Here is a 21,789-nt window from a genome sequence, read left to right as displayed (position 1 = left end):
TGGAGGATTTTAGAGAAAATCCATGTTCCAGACACAAAGGGAGGCATGTCTATCCGAAAGAAAAGAGAAGTTTTCTGGATTTTTGTTTTTAACACTTTCAGACAAGGCCTAAATAGCGAAATACCGTGGGAACACGCAATCCTTTAAATAAAACCCCAACTACTAGCCATACACATATATGTCTACATGAGCAATAGACAGTGTATTGCACACCTAGATACCTGAATTAAACATAAGATCCCGTATTTACCACTCCTGTGGGAATCTCCAACATAATTGCTTTAGTCTTCCCCAATAAAAGCCCATACTTGTACAAATTATAATTTATATTTCAAACAATAAATACCGAGAAAGAAATAATTCCATTTAATTACCATGGCTTCAATAGATATCTCTATGTAAAAATTAATATTCACAATGGTCTCTTTCTGTGAATGAATTTATTATCTCTAAAGGAAAGTTGTTCCGCTTTAGTGAATCGGTGATTATATATTCCACGCTAAATTATCCAGTTTTACACTCTGATTGTTGCAACCCTTACTATTTCGCATACGCTAAAACCTTCCATATTTACTGAGTAGATACATAACTAGCAATTCCAATAGACGTTTTCCAAAATGCGCTACGTCGGACCCTCAATCGTTGACATCAAGAATGGGAACGCACATTAGGACTTTGCTAGAATTCGACCAATGTCGTACTACGCAGAGACACGAGAGCAACCAATCGCGAGTGCCGACTGTGTATACACCCAAACAAGTACGAGTTTACAAAACTCCGCTTCATCCGAAATAGAACTCCGCAACTTCGCGCCAAAAAAAAACGAAAAGCAATGAAACATTATTGAAAAAAGAAAAAAAAACAAATTTCGTTGCCCACTCTGCATCACATTACATTTGTAACGCCTGGCACGGCCCGTGCCTGAAAGTGACTAACGTCAAAGGTAACATTTTAGAATTGGGGCAAGGTATAAATCTATCCAATCCACGAAGAAACTTTAGCAGTTATGAAACCCAGATTTGTCCTGCTCTGAGCTTTTGGTGCCAACCCAATGGCTTCATCAGTAGCTTGACAATGGCAACCCTAACTTCAAGGGTCCCTCATTGGCCATATCCTTGGACTATACCCTGCTAGATTTTGAATTCCATTTCATAGACTAAGTCAGAAGTTAAAATGTAGTGTATCTGGCCTCCATTCCATTACAGTCCATTAAGATCAACCTGAAATCACGCCTAAGTCCAGTTCAACAGCAAACAATGACTTGCAATTGTGTTTTACTTTTTCTTGTTGCTTTTTTCCTTAGATCTTTAACAATTTTTTATCATGTTTTCTGAACTTTGTTAGAATTGTTTTAACTCATGTTTTCACTTAAAACTTTAAAAAGTATTATCTTGTTTTCTGGCTTTAAATGGTTGGTACTGTGTGAACTCATCTTGCATTTCTCGGGAAAATCGCCCGCTGCTTTGGCTACGATCGCCAGGAGTTGAACAGAGATTCTCTAGGGACGTTTGTAATCACCTAACCAGGGAGGATTCATTAAGTTGGTGGGAGTAACCCACCACTCGCAAATGAATAACCACGTTTCCTCACAGGAGGTGATAAAGTTACGAAATTATACTAAAAATACCACAGCTACGGCTCACTATTATCTGTCCTGTGGTAGAAGTAACATGTAGGGTAACATTTCTTATGGGAATTTATGTGTTTGTGTTATCCGCTTGCATGCCCGTTATCAGATGGGACACTAGACCAGAGAAGACTGACACCACCTTACTTACATTGCAGAGAGGAACAGGTGCAAGGTGGTTTAAGACAATGCCTGCCATTTTAAAATGGTTGATTATCCCTAAATCTAGCGTCAGATTAGTGTTTCTTTGTTTAACGTGTCTGTGTGCGTCAGTGGTTCATAATTTTTTGAATAGCTACATTTTTATATTTTTGGGACTGGGATATAGTGGTCCCTGGTTGTGGGTCATGGCTTTGAAGAAATATTGTTTGGGATTTCCAAAATTATTTGTGCTATTTCATTCAATTGGGGCCCTATGTCAGGTAGGAGGTGGCCTACGTGAACCATGGGCATACTACTCAGAATCTATAAGCTATTTTTGTTGGATGGTAGTGCTATGATGCCATTTACATATCTATTGAAAAGGTACAGGGTGAGACTGATCAATAAATATAAATAAATGAGACTACCAAAAGATGCAGACTGGAATGCAGGGATATGCTAAGATGAACTTGTAGCTGTGTGGGGACCTGTTAGTGTTAATCAAACAGGGACGGCCGCAGAAAAGCAAAAAGCATAGAATGCACAAACGAAAATAAGAAAATCTGACTACTCCCAGCGTTTGGATTAGGTTACAACGTGAATACATCTAGTTTAAATAGAGCCAACCAAAAATAGGCACTTTTCACTACTATTTGCTCATGTCTCTAAATGGCTAGGAATTCCTTCTTAGACAATTGCTTTGCTGTCAATGCATCTACATTCGTCACAAGAAGCCAGACAAAACGGACTGCCGCCTCATAAAACACGAAAATAGTTGCTAAACTTAGTGTATCAAGCACACAAAGAGGCAAATCCTTTTTTCTAGCCAAAAGAAACACTTCGAACAAAAATGTATCATTTTAATTGGATTCGTGTTGCCCGCTCCGTGGAGCTGGGAATATGTAACGTCTACTTTGGATTACAGTTCTCAAAAGAGAGCCCTGTGGGCCGAAGCAGTGAAGTCACGCCGCTGGAGAGAGCCCTACAAATCCGCAGCCCTCGTTATCTGTTCATAGCATGTCCTGCGCATGCGCACCTAGTCTAAGTCTTTGTGCTGCTAGAGTGTTAATGGCATGTCCTTGAGCTTACCTCTTTTATATGTGCCACTGCATGACAGTAGTTTCTGTAGATACAAAATGCATCCCTGACTGCAATGCTATGCTGTGCAAAATTAATATTAATAACATTATTTTTGAAACAGCATCTTAGTAATTGTTCTGACAGTTTAACTAGGAAGCCGGGTAAACGTGCCAAATGTGCAAAATACTGAACTAGGAATCCAGTTTTGCCCTTCGTTATTCGCAGGGCTACTTAAATGCACCTTGCCTAACATCAAAAATAACATTGTCAGTTCATCAGCTACTTTTAAGCCAACATTACCCAGGACAGTGAAGTACATTTGAATCACTTTAAGAATATAACATTTTAGGCGAAAGTTGCTGGTAAATAATTAAGCTTGCACTGTCCCATTTCAAGGTTCTGTAGCAGTACGTGCTTAGAACTGGGTTGAAAATAATGCAAATACACTTCCAAACTACGCATTCAAACTCTAATGATTACCATATAGGAGAGACATCTTGACTCATGTCTCCACTGGGCGTCTGTTTCCTTATGCGGATCCATTCCTGCTGACGACCACTGTGAAAATACGACATTTAAGCCAACACACGAATGCTGCCCATGTGTGTTAGATTTGCGAGTGATATCCTGAAACTCTATAGTCAATGCATAGCGATAATCTGTCCACACTGTTAGTGTGAAGATTAAATGTGAAGCTCAGGTCGCTTGAGTTAGGCTGAGATAACCTTGCTAGCTCGAGCTATTCACTTACCTAACAGTTTCATTTATTTAAACTTTTTTTATGTTTTAGGAAATAAAACATCAATAAATTACAGGTGTACATCTGCCAATGAATACAAAATGAGAGCATTTACCTAATTATGGTACTCGTAAAAACGTACACTGGAATTGACTGATGCAAAAAGGAACAACAAATAAACATTCCCAAAGTTCACATTTCATTAAAGAAGGAAACCATAATCCGTTCACTTCCGTTTATTTCCAAAATAAAGCAAACAAAGAGCATGGCAAAGCAAAAATGAAAAGAAAATGGAGGAAGACATATAATTAAAAGCAAGTTCAGAGGCCAAGAAAGAGGATTTGTAAGGATTTGCAAGCACACTTCAAGAGCAGCATCTTTTAATTTGGCAACTTTTATGTAAATGACAGTACTTATAACTGCATCAAAGCAACTTTTAAGTGTAAACGTTCACAAAAGTATATGAATATCCTGCTCTTCACAGTACTAGCAAACCTGGGGGCATATTATCAAGGGGGTTTATCTCCGCTTTTTTGGCTTTAAAAGCCAAGAAAGCGGAGATAAAATTATCTCCCTATTACCTAGCTGCCGCTAACACCAGTTAGCGACAGCTTGTAGGAGATAGCGACCATCTTGGGCCCCACTTTGCATGTCAGTGATATTTATCACTAATGAGATGCAAAGTGGGCGTGCCAAGATGTTAGAGACTGAAAACAGTCGCTAACATCGCTATCTCCTATTACCAACTTTTGGAGATATTCGCGCTAAGCGGGAATATCTCCAAAAGCTAACACCTGCCCTGAGCAGTTCTTAGCCATGCTATCCAATGGGAGGTGGATAACATGGCTAAGAGCATTAGCTCGCTAATGCATGAATATCGCTGACTTTTCAGCGATATTCATGCTTTGCGGCGATTTTTACCGCATTTGCGTTAAACCTTGGTAATACCATGGTTTATTTGAAGGTAAAAATCGCCGCAGCTTAGCGGTAACTTTTTGTCTCTAACCAAGCAATAGCGATAATTATCGCTATTGCTTGGTAATATGCCCCACCATTTGCCATGAATACATCCTAAACAGTAGCGGTCGGCAGTAGGTGTTTCTATAGGGCGGTGACGTGGGCAGGAGGAGGGGCAGGGTGGGGGGAAATAACGTCACCGCCCTATAGAAACCCCTACTGCCGACCGCTACTGATCCTAAATATCACTGAGGAGACTTTTGCTAAATTACGCCAAATTATTTGAGCTTCATTTGGGTCTATCAAATTCAGGAAAGAGGAGGCAAAGGCACTGTGCAGGGGATTCACTTTTTTAATTTCGCTTGAAAAAAGCTGAAGAATGTTCTCAGGGATTGAACAAGCACAAACTAGATATAGTATGCACTATGTTTACTTAAAGAAGTCTTTACCTATAGATCTCACTTTTACCATATACACTGAGACATGGGAATAACATTCAGTGCACTTAAAAAGACGATTACCGGTTTAGGCCGGGTCTGGTGGCTCAGTTGGCATAATACATCCACTCCAGGGAATTATGTTTGACCTTATGATCACAGGTTCGAATCGCAGCGGGTCCACGCAGTCTTACCTCCTGAGGTTGATGAAATGAATATTATTGAGTCGAATAACAATAATATATCTTTTATTTCAGTGCAATCCTGCCCTAAGGGTGAATATGTGTGCTACCAATAAATGTGTTATGTTATTTAAAATGCTGAATATGAAACATATATCTTTGACATATGCTCAAATAATAACTTCAGGTTTCTAAACAGAAATGTAGTTTATTTTTCATGTTTGCTTATTTCTTCCTGCAGGGTTTTATTTCATAAAGCATATAATAAAGGGTACAGCCTTCTCATGTTCTTTTATACACTCCAAAATATGGTGGCAATATGCCAATTAGAAAAAGCAAGCTGCTAGGCTGTTTAGCAAGAACAAAAAAAGTAGGCTCTTCCTAAAAGAAGAACATCATTCGCTACATCCATTGTAACTATAGTTCAATATTTCAATGTACTTTCAACAGAGAACACAACAATACACAATAACTGGCTACCGGAGTTCTGTTTAAAATCTTTAAGAAATCATGTTACTCACCGCTTGTAAGAAGAGTAAAATAAGGGCTTTCTGTAGCGCAACCACACCAATGATATTAGTGCGATGTACTTTTAGCAAGAACAAATACATTTCAGTACATCCAGCTAGCATAGGGTATGGTAGATATTGAATCCAACTAGGAGTGTGTAGGGCTAGTTGCAGTGCAAGGAGAATTCGATGGATAGATAACCTATATGTAAAAGTAGATTTGCATGGTTGTATTCGTATGAGCTGTATAGATTTCTACAAGTGTTATTGTACTATCTAAGAAATTAATATCACTTCTGCCATTTGAATGAATATTGTTTGATAGACATGCTGAAATTGACAGGAACATCAGCAAACGTTGCACCTTTGTCACTAACCTACCATCAGATTTAACAATGGTGTAATCTTTCTGAGATCATCCAATGCTTATGGCTTTACCTGCAGCCTTAAAGAACTTGCATTATTAAAGTGAGTCGAGCTTTTAAAAAATATTGCAGATATGATAATGAAAATGCATTTAAATCACTCCTAGTTCAACTGATCATTTAGCCTTCAATGTGTCCCTATTTTTACTTATGTGTTGGAGTGGCAGCATCTCTGAAAACCTCGTAATGGAAGAGAGTGGACTAAACGATAATGATTACTGTGCAGTCTGCATCTTAAAAAACAAAATTCACTTGCTCATGTTCATAGATGAAAAGGCTAAGATTCCTTCAAAATTAGTTGCCTTTTGCTGATTTCACAAACAATTTCATGAACTGTATTTTTGGATGTAACATCTTCATGCCTCTGCTGTAACCATTTTACCTAAGGCTCCATACCCTGAACATAAATAGGAAATAAAAAACTACTAGAATTACACCTGAGGATTGAGGCTGGCTTTGTGGCGCTTGTGTGTGTCCAGCTGACCCCGGGACTGACCCCTGCATTCCGCCGCTGCCACTCGCCGCACCCGCTCCGCGGGTGCCGCTTCGCGGTTGGAGGAGGGCAGACACTGTGTTTGGCGCTGGGCTGCAGGAGGCGGTGAGGAGGAAACGCGTTGGCTCCAGCAGGGACTCGGAGATCCAGGAGTCCCTGCTCTCACAGGTGCGCCAGCGGACGCGCCCACCACCAGCCACGCCCCCCGCCTGGTCAGAAGGAAAAGGCGCGGGTTTCCAGCGCATCACGGGACCCACCTGAGGATTGAGGCTGGCTTTGTGGCGCTTGTGTGTGTCCAGCTGACCCCGGGACTGACCCCTGCATTCCGCCGCTGCCACTCGCCGCACCCGCTCCGCGGGTGCCGCTTCGCGGTTGGAGGAGGGCAGACACTGTGTTTGGCGCTGGGCTGCAGGAGGCGGTGAGGAGGAAACGCGTTGGCTCCAGCAGGGACTCGGAGATCCAGGAGTCCCTGCTCTCACAGGTGCGCCAGCGGACGCGCCCACCACCAGCCACGCCCCCCGCCTGGTCAGAAGGAAAAGGCGCGGGTTTCCAGCGCATCACGGGACCCACCTGAGGATTGAGGCTGGCTTTGTGGCGCTTGTGTGTGTCCAGCTGACCCCGGGACTGACCCCTGCATTCCGCCGCTGCCACTCGCCGCACCCGCTCCGCGGGTGCCGCTTCGCGGTTGGAGGAGGGCAGACACTGTGTTTGGCGCTGGGCTGCAGGAGGCGGTGAGGAGGAAACGCGTTGGCTCCAGCAGGGACTCGGAGATCCAGGAGTCCCTGCTCTCACAGGTGCGCCAGCGGACGCGCCCACCACCAGCCACGCCCCCTGCCTGTAACGCCCTCTTATTTAGCGCTGTCCTAGGCGCTCAGCGGGACGCGAGCGGGACGCCGAGCGAAGCCCGAGCAAAGGGCGGGCAGTCTGTGGCAGTCAGGGGCAGACAAGGCTGGGCTGGGCCACATCCCTTTGCTGTCGCTAAAAGTGAGTACAAACGCCTGGTGTGTTCGCACTAAATCATGTCTACCCGATCTGGGAAACCCCTTAGGAGCGATTTGGAAAAAGGTACAAATGCCGCGAGCCCTGTTATAGGAACTATGGACCGGTTCATCACCAGGGTGGCGGCCGTGATCGAGAAGGAAATTGCCATGTCGGAGCGACGTTTATCCGAGGTTTACCTCCCCTCAAGACGTTCATCTCTGGGGGTTGCTGCCCAGTCGCTTACACCGACCAGTAGCCGGGTCCAGGATGTATCCTCACCGTGTATCCCAGGTGTTTTCTCAGACCCTCCACAGTTGGCTGGTATAGAGCAAAATATAGATAGGCTGGAAAATCTGGCCGCTCTTCTCCCCGTAGTGTGTGCAGAAGACGGCGATTCCAGTAGGCTGTCCACTCCACTATCACCTAATCTCCCAAACGAAGCAACTAGTAATCCTGAGTCCCCATTCCGGCTTCCTCCCTCCATAGTTATATCTGAAGGGGAGTCAGTTAGGGTGTCTCCCACCACCCAAACCCCTGACAATAGGCAGGAGAATGGGCCTTTAAGCAAAAAATTACGGAAACGCAAAAAGGGTAGGCTAGCGAGTCAAGCCGCTCTTTACCAAAGAGCAAAAAATAGCTCTGGAGTAGGTGAAAGACACACTAGGGGTATGCCTATAGAGAATGGATGTGATATAGTCAGGGAAGTTCAGACCTCTTCCAATGGCCTGCTCCCAGACGATATCATTGCTAATGCCCCTAAGCCCGCTGACTTAGTAACGGTGGAAAACATCCTTGAGAAGGTATACAGTGTTTTGAAACCGCTACTATTGCAAGTCACAGGTTTAGGAGAGAGGATTGATAAATTAGAGCAATCTACCCTTGATGGGTTTCACTCACTCAAGACTACTATTAAGCACATAACCAGAGTGACTGAAAACAAGGACTTGGGCGCAAAGGGGACCGACTTACCAGCTCAGAAAGACCCTAAGCCTCCAGTAGGTCAAAAAAAAGTTGTCCCTAATAAGCCTCAAATTCCAGCTCTTAAATCCCCTCCCCTCCCCAAACCAGGGCAAAACCACAAGGGACCACCAACAAATTTAGAGCCTGACAAAAATAAGACTAAGCCGCCTGTACAAAAGCAGGCTCAGTCAGTTAGGGATAAAACGGAAGACTCCCAAACACGAGGGGCGCGAAGCATACCACAAGGGCAAGTGGCAGGGAAAGCCCCCAGGTCTGTATCCCAACCTACTGCCCCCACTACCCCCCCAACGGTTCTCAGTAATCCAGTGCGACGGATTCCACCAGTAAATCTTCCTCCGGACTGCCAACCTTATGTTGCTGTCATGGCTAACGTGCCTCCTCTAAAGGACGGCCAGGTGGAAAATCACTCGTCACTTAAGAATAAGTGTATACATTGGCTGAAGGTAAACAAGCCAATCCCGTTGGGTGTGGATGGTATTATTTTAAGCGTCCGAAGAGTGGGTTGGGTAGGACAGGGGAGAAAAACACAGGAGGGGGATTGCATAATTATAAACTTCCAAGACCCAAGAGTAGTCCCATCGATTTGTACCCCTATTAAGAATATGGGGGCCCCGGGGGTTAAGGTGGTAGATCTTTCTTATTTCTACCCCAGGCAAACTGTCAGCCCAATTGAAGCAAGTTTTTGTCCCCCTTTTTTAACTCAAAACTGGGCTGGGGTCTCGGGGGGTACCAGGGAGAACCAATTGTGGACATCGGGGCCTCATTGACTGGAAACTGGTAGCAGAGTGGAGCCAGCAGGAGTATCACTCACTCAAACAAGCCCCATAAACGAAACAGATTTTTCCTCTACCTTCCTAGAAGGTCACCCACCCCTCCAGACGTCTCCAAGGAGGCCCTCTGATAGGGGCAGTACAGCTCCCAACGGCAATCCAGCTGTGACGGACCTAGTCTTCAAGGTTTTCAGCTGGAATGTCGCAGGGATTGCAAGGAAACTTCCCCTCCCGGAAGTTACAGCCTGGGTGGATGAGCATTCCGTGTGCCTTTTCCAAGAAACTTGGAGTCGGGTCCCAGTCCACAGGGTGGGATTTTCTTCATACTTCGCTCCCGCACAAGTCTCGGAAACAGGGAGAGGGCGACCTTCGGGCGGCCTTCTTATCTGGGTTGCGGCTTCTTTAGACTGTAGGGTAGTGGAGTTCCCTACAGGTTCTCCGGACATCCAAAACATAACCCTAAGAGACCAAAGGGGAAGAACTGTCCTAAATGTTTATAATGTCTATGCCCGGGGAACCAAGGGTGGGAGAAAATCCCCGGTATTATCTCTCCTTGAGACCTTGCTAAATAATACCCCCCACAGAACTCGTACTCTGGTTGCAGGTGACATGAATTGTACGTTCGAGCCCCTGGGCTCGGACGTTTCCCTCGATCAGGATGAGGAGGACTCCAGGATGGGGATACCGGTACTAGAAATCCCACCAATCAGAAGGTGGACAGAAGTGGCGCTCCAGTTATATTCACTGAGCCTCGAATTCAACTTAAGGGCAGTTAATGGGAGGACACCCTCGGATAGGGGGGGTGCCCACACATACAATAGGCCAGGTCACACCTCTAGGCTAGATTATCTACTAATAGACGTACTCTTATGGCCTTGGGTAAGGGATATGCAGGTGGTTCCATCATCCGAAAGTGATCACAACCCACTCTCCCTAACCATGGCTCAGTGGTGGTGCAGTCTAAGAAGGGACAATGTTACCCAGGTAGCCGTACCCCCGGATGAGTCTGAAGTCTCCCCCTGTGGTAGGCGGATAAAATGGGCGAGATTGGTCTTATCCGAGGTTAAGGTAGGGGAAATTCAATCCCTCTTAAACCAAGCAGTAACAACCCTCGGAACCTCCCTTGAAGGGGTGGGTAGAGCTAGTGGTCTTTTCGTCTCCCTGGTAGAAGCCTTAACCAACGTGTTCACTATGCACCCAAACAAGAGGGGAAATAAAGTTCCTAAAAAAACAGGAGAGGGCTGGTATACCCAAACTTGCAGGGCCCACAAGACAAGGTTAGTTGAGGCGATAAAACTTAAGTCCCAAAGTGTGATTCAGGAAGCAAGGAAGGCCTATAACAAATCTCTTAAACTTGCTAGAAGGGAGTGGGAAGAAAAATATTGGGACGACCTGCTCCAGGCTAGTAAAATCAGGGATGTAAGGGCCTTCTGGAATCTCATAAGCACACGTAATAAACCCGATGCACTTGCGAGACCCTGTAACATCCCGCCCCATAACTGGGTAGAACACTTTGGGGCCTTATACCTCCCTCCTAACGGGGAACTGAACGAGGGATTCGACCTTATATGTGAAATTGAACCCCATGCCTATGACTTCTTCACTCCCCTTGAGATTGAGGGGGTTATAGGCTGGGTAGCGCCCCGTAAGGCGGCGGGCCCGGATGGACTTCCGGGGGACCTCATGAGAGCCTTCCCTGCGGAGTGGGCGAGGGTTATAGCAGCTCTTTTAAATGATATCATGATGGGAGGGGCAGTGCCAGAATCTTGGAAAGGGGCAGTGGTAGTCCCGATCTACAAAAAAGGGTGTAGGGAAATACCGGGGAATTATCGGCCTATTAGTCTGATAGACTCCACCCAAAAGATAGCTGGTAAAGCTATCCTTGGAAGGATTCTACACTGGGTGGAGGAGAACAAAATCTTATCAGACTTCCAGGCGGGCTTTCGGGCTGGTATGGGGACAATTGAGCAGGTGTTTAGGCTGGCACTATTGGGGTGGAAGGTTGTGGAACTAGGCAAGGGTAGTCTTTATTTGGCCTTTATAGACCTGAAGACTGCCTTTGACCTGGTGCCCCGGGAAGAGCTTTGGAGGGCACTTTATGAGCTAGGATTACCTCCTTACATTCTATCCCTCCTCATTAGCCTCCATACCCATACCTATGCACAGGTCCGCTGGGGTAAAAACGGAGAGCTCACCGAGAAGATACCAGTCTCCAGGGGCGTAAGACAGGGCTGTGTCTTGGCTCCCACCCTTTTCTCACTATATGTGAACGGGGTGGTAAAACATCTTCAGCAAGAACCAGCCGACGCCCCCTGTCTCGGTGGAGTCCGCATCCCCACCCTACTCTTTGCGGACGACACGCTCCTGATTTCAAAAACCCCACAAGGCCTGCAGAAATTGTTAACACGGTTCCAGGAGTTCTGTACCGCAAAGGGGCTAATAATAAACGTGGACAAAACAAAATACCTAGTCCTAAATCCCCCTAAGAAACTGGGCCGCCCCCCTACCCTTAACTCGATCCCCTTAGAGAAAGTAGCCGAATTCGATTACCTCGGTATTCGGATCACAGATAGGTTGTCCTGGGGAAACCACATTGGTAAAATGGTTCTCAACCATAAGAGAGTAGGAGGAGCTCTTATGAGGGAGTTCAGGGCCTCACCCAGGAGATCACTCACCCCAGTAATTGACATCTACAAGGCCAAAGTAGTCTCATCTGCCTTGTATGGGGCAGAACTGTGGGGCCACTGCCGAATGGACGCCCTAGTGACAGCGGAGAGCAAGTTATTGAAATCCATTATCTCCGTCCCACTGAGCACCCCATCTGTACCAGTGTGGTTGGACACGGGATGTAAAAACATTAAAGACCAGGCCCAGCTCCGACCGCTCCTGCTATGGACACGAATTTGGAGGGGTGAAGAACTAAAATCCTATGCTGATGCCTTGGGGGAAATTATGAGTCTGGGGGGTTGGGCCAAGATAAAATGGTTAAGAGAAACTAAAAATCTCCTGGAGAGCATTGGGCTAGGGGACTGCTGGTCATCACGTTCAGCCCCACCAAAAGAAGTTGTTAAGGCCCTTTATTGGAAATGGACTTCGGAGCGTTTAATCACCAACTCTAACCATTGCAAATCTACTGTTGCTTTTTTACAAATTAAAGACTCTGTGGCCTTTGAACCCTACCTGGACTTGATTACCATCCCCTTTGACCGTGCACTTTATTTCAAATTCAGAGTTGGATCCCTCCCCGTAGGTGCTGTGGTTTCAAAATGGTCATCAATGGTTCGTACTTCCCCCAATTGTGCATGTTGCCCGAACAGGGTGGAGTCTATTGCGCATGTTTTATTTGAATGCCCTGACTACGCAAGGCCCAGGAGCTATTGGCTAAATCCTCTCTGTCGGAACATGGGCACACGTAACCACCTAGAAGCTCTACGTATTTTATCCACGGACACTTCCCCCCCTATAGTGTGCGGTATAGCAAAGTTTTTAAAACAGTTTTGGCTTATTCGTTGTAAGAGATTGTCAGTAGCTGTTTAATCTATTTTTAGCTAATTTATTGACCTTTTATCCCTTTTAATAACTTTTTTACTGGCTTCTTGTAGCATTGTTCTTCTGTTTTTGAAATTGTAATGTTTGTATTTTATATGTGCTTACAAGATATCTTGCATATCGAATAAAAGCTTATGACTGGATAATGATTACTGTGCAGTCTGCATCTTAAAAAACAAAATTCACTTGCTCATGTTCATAGATGAAAAGGCTAAGATTCCTTCAAAATTAGTTGCCTTTTGCTGATTTCACAAACAATTTCATGAACTGTATTTTTGGATGTAACATCTTCATGCCTCTGCTGTAACCATTTTACCTAAGGCTCCATACCCTGAACATAAATAGGAAATAAAAAACTACTAGAATTACATGTATTGTTGCCTTAATATATCAGAATAGGCAACTGTCACAATCTTTTCTATCTTTTGCTGCTCCAGTGCTGTTATGCGAGAAGGCAATGTTGGGCAGCGTTGTTAGTGGTACATTCTTTCTGTGGAATAGCTGTCAGATGTAACATTCTAAGTGTTTATAAATGTGTTCTGGCCATTAACCTGTGGTCAGCATGCACAGTACACAGTATCAACATTCAGAGTATACAGTAAACGTTTCTGCAGAATTTAGGAGCCTCTAGAGGGGAAGTGTTATCTAAAGTAGGTTGCATAACCTTTTCACTTTATTTCTATTGTTTTTGCTAAACAATTGGCACTACTTTTTTCATGCTGAATGGTGATCGAAGATCCTTATAGTAACTTTGTGCCTCATACTCTGGGACTCTTGAAGCACATTATATTGTCTCAGTACAAGCACAAGCCACTATTCATCTGAATAAGTGTATGTTTTAAAAATAAGTATTTGAATGCAAATTTCTAATATATTGATTTGATGACTTAAAATCTTAGATCATTTAAAGTGGCAGGCTGTTTGTACAGAGTTGAGTTTTTAGAACATTTGTGAATATCACTAACCTCTTCCCTACAAATGACTTCTCGGTTCTTTCCCCATCATTGTTTGCAAAGGTGTACACGAAATCTATATTTATTTTATACCTCCAACTGCTCATCATACACCTTTTATTTATAGGTTCAACTGTCCATTTGCTTGCATCTTTTTAGCATTCTTCTGTCACATCATTCTATAAAACGAGATGCAATGCTATGAAAATGCAGGCCCGGCCCGTGCAGGGCGTTATACCGGGGCTCTGTCGTCAGGTGGGGGAGGGGCAGGGTTTGGGGTTTTAAAATGCGGAATATGGACCATTACAATGTAAGTAACGAAAAAAATGAATACAACGTATTTCGTTGCCCGCGCTGCATCGCCAAATGTGATGCAGCGTAGGCAACGAAATTCGTTTTTTTTTTCCCGTTACTTACCTGTAATGGTCCATATTCCGCATTTTAAAAAACCCCCACCCTGCCCCTCCCCCTCCTGACGTCACCGCCCCGTTATAACGCCCTGCCCGGGCCTGTGAAAATGTATTAGACAATAACCTGGGGGCAATCCTATATTCCAAGGAACCAGAGTAATTATGAATATCAAAATGAAATGTGTTCCTTCGAACTCATTTATGCACTCTTATATTTTGCGGGACCCCAATGAGTGCTATGAATACCCATTATTTCAGTAAATGTGCTATATTGTTGAAAATACTGTTACAGTGTCAAATTTGGTAATGGGTGCACCAAGTGAAGTTGCAGTGCAAGTGAACAGCAAAAAGGTGATGGGGGCACAGACCAAAAAAACACAACGGTCTCTATGGCACTTATATTTGTTAACTGATAAATACGTTCTGGAGTATCTTGTTGTTAGAAATTAAATTATATTTTGGAGTGGGTTACTACCCACTTTAAGGAATAATTACATCCCTTGTCAGGGTGAACCCTCAAAGTCACAAAATGAACCTGCCTCCAACCCCTGGTAGCTCCGGCACGTTGTCAACAGGTTTTACTTAGGGAAATATTATGCAGTACCAAAGTTATGCAGTGGCAAAACATTAATAAAGTAAAATTGTGAAACAATATACATCTCAAAACGAAGTAGAAAAATGGAATAGCATGTTATAGGCCAAAACGTGTTTCACGACAACACTCTTCATCAGGGCCATGTAATATATGTTATACAGATGGCAATTGTTCATCCAAAATATTATATTTTCACAGTTTTTGTATAGTGACCGATAGCTGGATTACATCTGTCGGAGGGGGTAGGAGGTATTATTACAGCCGCCCTCATGCGTAATCCAGCTACCAGCCACCTTACCAAAATTGTAAAAATATAACAATTCGGATGAAGTCTAGAATACTGAATATATTTTATTAGCATTATTCGTGATTAACATAAAGAACATATCATCTTTAACCACACCTTACCTTAAAACATTGTGAAAGATTGTCAAATTGGCATCTGGACTGGAGGATCTTGTGCTGTAATTTTCTTTTGAGGTCGGTGTCTAACCCTTTTTGCATGTAATGTTCGATAATTGATGTGCTAATGTCTACGGCCCTGTGGGATGCAGTTTTTCACATTTTGTGTTATGTGGGCCACATATGTGTTGCAGCCGGGACACGAGATAGCACACATGAGTTCATTTGAGTTGCAATTAATGAAATGCCTTATCATGTACTTGAGATAAATGTGTTCAAAGGGTTTAGTCTTCAAGCAATATTTACAAGAACTACATGCACCACACTTATAATCAGGGCTACTGGAATAATACAGCGGCTGCGATTTCCACACAATTATAGATTTGCTGTATTTTGCCACATAATTTATCATCTGCTGCATAATCTGCTGATTTAACCAAAATAAATTGTTTCTATCTCAAGCTGCCTTTTTAGTAACCTTTAAACCAAAGGTGACAAAAAATGCAGTGACACATGTTGCCACACCTTTGCAAACTGGACTGGCCAGCTGCTTTCTGCTACTTATTGCTATGTATGGGTGTTACACTGGTACTAATGAGGTGCAACCAATGCCCATATAGTGTTACTAAGTTTAAAAATTACAAAATAATGAAGTAATACTAGTACAAATGTTTTGCACTATATCACATAACTTGTTTTTCTTGCTGCATAATTCCCTCAACTGTGCCACATAATTTGACCTTCTCCTGCTGCATAATTCCTGAGGCCGTGCTTATAACGCTTAGTATCGACTGCAAGCTCCAGTTATAATACAGTTGGTCGACTAATTCTTGAGAGTGTAGGCCTATTACCATGTCCCATCTATTTTGGCCCCTTTTGAAGGGCACCTGGGTTTGTCATACGTATCAAGAGAGAACCCACATGTCACCTGCAATGCTTTCTTCCAATATAAGCTGCCTGTGAACATCACAGAGTTCTGATAAAGAACTAGAAAGTTCACCTAGCTCATCGAAAGGGCCTGTACTGGGAGATATACTGCTGGAGAACACAGCTTTATAATAAGTCTTGGTTTGGAAATGTTATTGTGTTGAGTTCTTAAGTGTACAATTGTTAGTACTGCTTGAATTTTAACACACTCTTCTCCAGGGATTTCGTGCTGTGTGTGTCACAGCTAGCAGATATAAAAAATGGTGGATTTATTAAGTTAGTAGGCGTGGCCCCCTCCCAAATTAATAACACCATTACTGACATATATTTGATGTTTCTTCTGTTTACAGATTAATAGTTTACTAATGTGATTTATTAAGCACACTGCCATCAATTGTGCCATAGTGTTGCACAGTATATGCAGTGGCAAAATACACTTCAAATGTTACTTTTGGGATTTCTAGATTGACGCCAATTATGGCTTTTTTAATACAGTGAGAGTAAGCCTAGAAAGGTAAATGTTATGCAATGTTATTATCGCTGTACACTCTTGGACTGGTCATGCTATACCATTTGTGTGAAATAAATGTGTGCATTTGCAGGATTAAGAATATGAGTAACTAAATGAGTTTGCGGTTTATCAGTATATTTGACAAGGTTATATTTGTTCGTTAAGAGTCAATTACTTTTTCTTCACACCCGATCTAGAATTTACAGCAAACAACATCTTAGAAAATTATTGCACTGCCTTTGTAATTCATTTGAATATCATTATTTTAATACAAAAGTCAGATAAAAGAGGCAGTGCATTTGACAGTATATTATGGCTCAGGCTGAATTCTTCCTATTGGATTTTGTAAGTTAATAAATATGAAATGAGTATTGTATGAATATAACTGCGTTTTATTAATACGTTATTCTTGCTAAACTTTTGGTGAACCACGTTTTATTTACCTTAGGGAATGGAAAAGAAAGCAGAGCCCCACAAAAAGGTAAATTATCTCATCTCAATCTCTTGTAGAAAATATGAATATGAAATGATATTGAATTAATTGGGTAAATTAGGAGGAGTTAGTTATTAAATCACAACAGAATGTCTTATTATGATTTGGTAAATGGTGTTGTTAAGCGTTTTTGAACGATGAAGAAGTAAGCAAATTATTTTATAACCGTTGTAATTGGTCTTCCTTGCAGAGCCATGCTGACTGTGCATGCGTCAGCGGTGGTCCTAGTGGAAATAATACAGTGGTGCCTGGAAAATGCCCAAGCCCTGGTTGCCAAGAAGCCTTCCTTACATTCCTGTGTGTGATGTGTGTTTGCAGCATGATTGGAGCAATGGCGCAGACTCCATCGGTTATCATTCTTATACGGTAAGATTGTTGGATTAAAAACCACACAAGCAAATGCAGTGGTGTTGGTAAAATATGACTGTACCCCTAGATGAAATTTGACAACAAATTTAAAATTGATTTATTCACTGTAGGAACCCTCTGATGAAACTTTGACTTGTTAGCTGCCTAAAGCAAGAAGGCAAGAAGCATATATATGTTGTATATATTATGCGCTATACATACATTTATATGTGTGTGTGTGTGTGAGTATGTATATATATATATATATATATACACACACACACACACACACACATATATGCATATATATATATATATATATATATATATATATATATATATATATATATATATATATATATATATATATATATATTTATATTTACCGTAACATAAAATTCACTAAAGCACCTCAATATTTTGTATCATCATGTTCGAGCATGTGAGCTGTAGATCACATGCTGTGCATAGCTCGCCCTCTGGTGTTGGGTCCAGATGTCTGCAATTTCTTCGAAGATGTCTTTCCAGTCACAAGGTATGTAACTCCTCCTTTCGGTGATAGTGTGCATGGGCATCCCCTTCATTGTTAAATTGTTCTTTCCTGCCATCGGGTTCGGATGTTTATTGCTGCACTCCGGTTTGCACCGTTTCTCGGACCCCTTCGACGCGCAATTCACTACCCTCAACAGTATTGTTATCGATCGCGATTTCCCATTCTACGCGTTTCGCATGAACTTAAGAAATCTTAGAAGGGAAAACTCGTTGCAGGCCGTCCGGCCTTCCCGCGCCGACAGCATCAGCAGTCGATGGAACGGACTTCCTTCAAGTTTTGCCCTGGGTGTCGTTCTAAGTTTCCACGCAACGACTTGCACAACGTGTGCAACCTCTGCCTGTCCCCAGAACAAGATGAGAAAGACTCCAACGCGTGCCAATCATTTTGATTGTATAAGACGCTTTGTAACCGTCTGGCTTGACGTCACGAGATGCAACATCAAACCAGCTTTGCACCGGACAGCCTCGGTGAATATTCCAACACAGAACATCACGCTCAAGGAGCTGAGGTAGAAGAAGAACATATCTCCCTATCCGAAGCCGACTCCGACATGGAAGAAGAGGAGCAGGTTACACTGACTCCACAATACCCCCTTGGCCCCTCATCAAACAAAGAAAAAGGCTCTGGTCCCTCCTCTGCCTTTGGGCCAAGGACGGCACCGCCAAAAAGTTTCAGACACCCCTCCCTCGGCATCGAAATGCAAAGAAAAGCCTTCTCGCTCGGGCTCGAGTCGGCCCCATATCAGTGCCCAACCAACACCTTCGGCACCGAAAGCCAAACGGAACCATCTCTCTGTGCCGGTCCAATTGGTATCCAAAATTCCACCCTTGGCACCGAAAGCTTTGGAACCGAAACCTCGGACGCCAACACCGGCGAGTAAGGACAAAGACATCTTTGACGCCAACACTGGCGAGTAAAGACAAAGACATTCTGTTTAAGAGCCTCGGCCCGATGCAACGCCATCGGATACGAAGCAGAAAAAGCTGGTGATACACCCAGCAACAGGACATATACATGCCACCCTTCCAAAAAAACTGAAAATAGACCAGCTAGAGGACTACCACATTCCTCTCAAAAGGAAAAGTGTGGTTAATAACCCTTCTCCACCTTACATTCCACCACATTCCCCTACTCATCCCAACTTACTTATTGCACCCAGAAATTTACCACCACTATCATCTGACCCACAGGATGGCGGGGATGGTAATTGGGATGAGGATCAGATAAGCCACAGGACAATGACCCCTGGGAGGATTATCACACTGACCCAAATACGGATAATGACCCTGATCAATATCCGTCCAGACCTTCGCCACTTGATGATAGCATTGTATATAATGAGCTACTTAAAAGAGCTGCTCAATATCACGGGGTGGAGCTACATAAGGAGCCATCAGAAGAGGACTTTCTATTTGAGACCCTAAGTTCCACTCAAAGAACCACTCATACACTGCCAATGCTTATAGGCATGTTAAAGCACGCAGATGAAATTTTCAAAGATCCTGTAAGGGCAAGAATAATCACACCTGAGTGGAGAAAAAAGTAAAAGCCTGCACCTATTGATCCACCTACATCAAAGGTCAGTTGTGCTTAGACTCTTGTGGTTTCCAACGTACGTAAGAGAGCTAACTCACAAACCCCTCTCTTGTGGTTTTAAAGGTACGTAAGGGAATTAACTCAAAAACCCCAGGCGAGGCCCCTCCTCCTGACAAGGAGTCAAAGCTAATTGATGCCCCGGGCAAAAGAGTAGTTCCCCAGCGGTCAATCATTGGCGCATTGCTAATACGCAAGCCTTGTTGGCCCTGTACGATAGGGCTCATTACGATGAGATAGAAAAGCTCATGATATTTCTCCCTGACAAGCATAAGACTAAAGCTAATGATCTCATCCAGGAAGGCACACTCATTACTAATACTTCCATCAGATGTGCACTAGACAGCAGCTTGTGCAGTAACACTAGAGTACTATTACGCAGGCATGCTTGGTTGAGAATTTCAGGATTGCAAATGTCCATTCTCAATCAAACATTTGATAAAGAACATTTCTTTGGCCCAGCAGTTGATACCGTCGCTGGAAAAAAATAAAAAAGACACAGAGGTCGCAAAGTCCATGGGGGCTTTACAGTCATCTACACATAGGGCGTTCCTTTCGTCGCTCCTTTTACAGGGGTGGCTCCAAGACTGTATCCAAAGAAACTCCCTCCACCTCTTATAAAGGTTAATAATCAATCACCCTTATTAAGAGGCTACTTTCGAGGGGGTTTTAGAGGAAACAACAGGAAGAGAAGAGGTAGAGGCAATTCCCCACACACTTCCCCTGCAAACAAACAGTGACTCCCTTCAGGCACCATCCGAAGATTCCACTCCTCTCAGGGGATGTCTCTCACATTTCCTACCTGTCTGGAATTCAATAACCACAGACAACTGGGTACTCAAAATTGTCCTGGAGCTTACAGACATTCCCCCCAATATTCCTCCAAGAACACATACAATATCACAAGAACATATCACCCTCCTCAGACAGGAGGTGCTTTCTCTGTTGGAAAAACATGTTATAGAGCTAAACCCCTTATATTACCAAGGGACCGGGGTATACTCCCTGTACTTCTTAATTCTTAAAAAGGATGGGTCTCATTCAGTTCAACCATTTTCACATGGTCACACTTCAGCAAGTGCACCAACTACTTCAACAAGGTGACTTTCTATCCAGTCTGGATGTAAAGGACACTTATTTCCATATTCTCATACACCCGGCTCACCACAAATACCTCAGGCTTTTGGTAGAGGGTCAGCATTATCAATTCAAGGTCTTCCTATTCGGAGTAACTACCACACCCAGGGTTTTCGCAAGTGCTTGGCAGTAGTCGCACTTCATCTAAGAAGACAATAAATTCACATTTTCCCATATGTATAAGACTGGCTCATAAAAGCCAGCTTGCAACAAAGCTGCCTCGCCACACTTAAAAAACGGTGCAGGTTCTCCACAAACTTGGGTCCACCTTAACCCTGAACTAGTCTCATCTACAACCATCCAACATACAGGAGTATCTAGGAGCCACAATAAGCACTCAAAAAGCTCTAGCATGTCTCAACCCAGCCAGAATCTGCAACATGCAGACTCTAATCTATCAGTTTCGCCCCCGCATTTGTTACCAGCCTGAGTGTTCAAGCAATTACTAGGAATAATGGTGTCTTGCATCCTAATTGTACCTTACGCAAGACTTCTAATGTGTCCTCTCAAAGAATGTTTAGCAAGTCAATGGAACCAGGCTCAGGGTCACTTATCAGATCTGGTGTTGGTGGACGGCCGCACACATTGCTCTCTGCAGTGGTGGAATACACAAAACCTATCAAACGGGCGGCCCTTCATCAACCCGGTTCCACAGATAGTGCTAACAGCAGACGCATCGCTCACTGATTAGGGAGCTCATCTCCAGCTGCATTCAATTCAGGGCACATGGAGCCTGCAGCAAAAGTAGCTTCACATAAATCATCTAGAGCTGCTAGTCATCCTTTCTAGCGTTAAAAGCATTTCAAGTTCATCTAGTGGGCAAAGCCACCCTGATCCATTCAGACAACATGACAGCATTGTACAACATACAGAAAAAGGTTGGGACACACTCTCTCCAGCTATCACAGCTAGCACCATCTATCTGGACATGGACCATACATCACAGAATGTTTCTCCTTGCAGAACACCTTCCAGGAGTAAACAATCAGAGTGCAG

The 21,789-nt window shown here is 43.5% G+C and overlaps 1 protein-coding gene across 2 annotated transcripts in view; it reads left to right on the top strand.

The window, feature by feature from the left end:
- SLCO3A1 (solute carrier organic anion transporter family member 3A1) overlaps positions 1-21,789 on the top strand; it is a 731,052-nt gene that overhangs the window by 657,086 nt on the left and 52,177 nt on the right. Inside the window, exons 8-9 of one of the 2 annotated variants that reach the window (XM_086958095.1) lie at positions 17,118-17,150; positions 17,353-17,528. In XM_086958095.1, the coding sequence (XP_086814221.1) occupies positions 17,118-17,150; positions 17,353-17,528 (209 nt within the window). The remainder of the gene's footprint in view (positions 1-17,117; positions 17,151-17,352; positions 17,529-21,789) is intronic. The other variant, XM_086958096.1, reaches the window with a different exon arrangement.

The sequence above is a fragment of the Lissotriton vulgaris genome, chromosome 2_1, assembly GCF_964263255.1.
Source record: "Lissotriton vulgaris chromosome 2_1, aLisVul1.2, whole genome shotgun sequence".
Classification (NCBI taxonomy): domain Eukaryota; kingdom Metazoa; phylum Chordata; class Amphibia; order Caudata; family Salamandridae; genus Lissotriton; species Lissotriton vulgaris.
The sequence above is the reverse complement of the archived record's forward strand: the minus strand, read 5'-3'. Positions and strand labels throughout refer to the sequence as shown.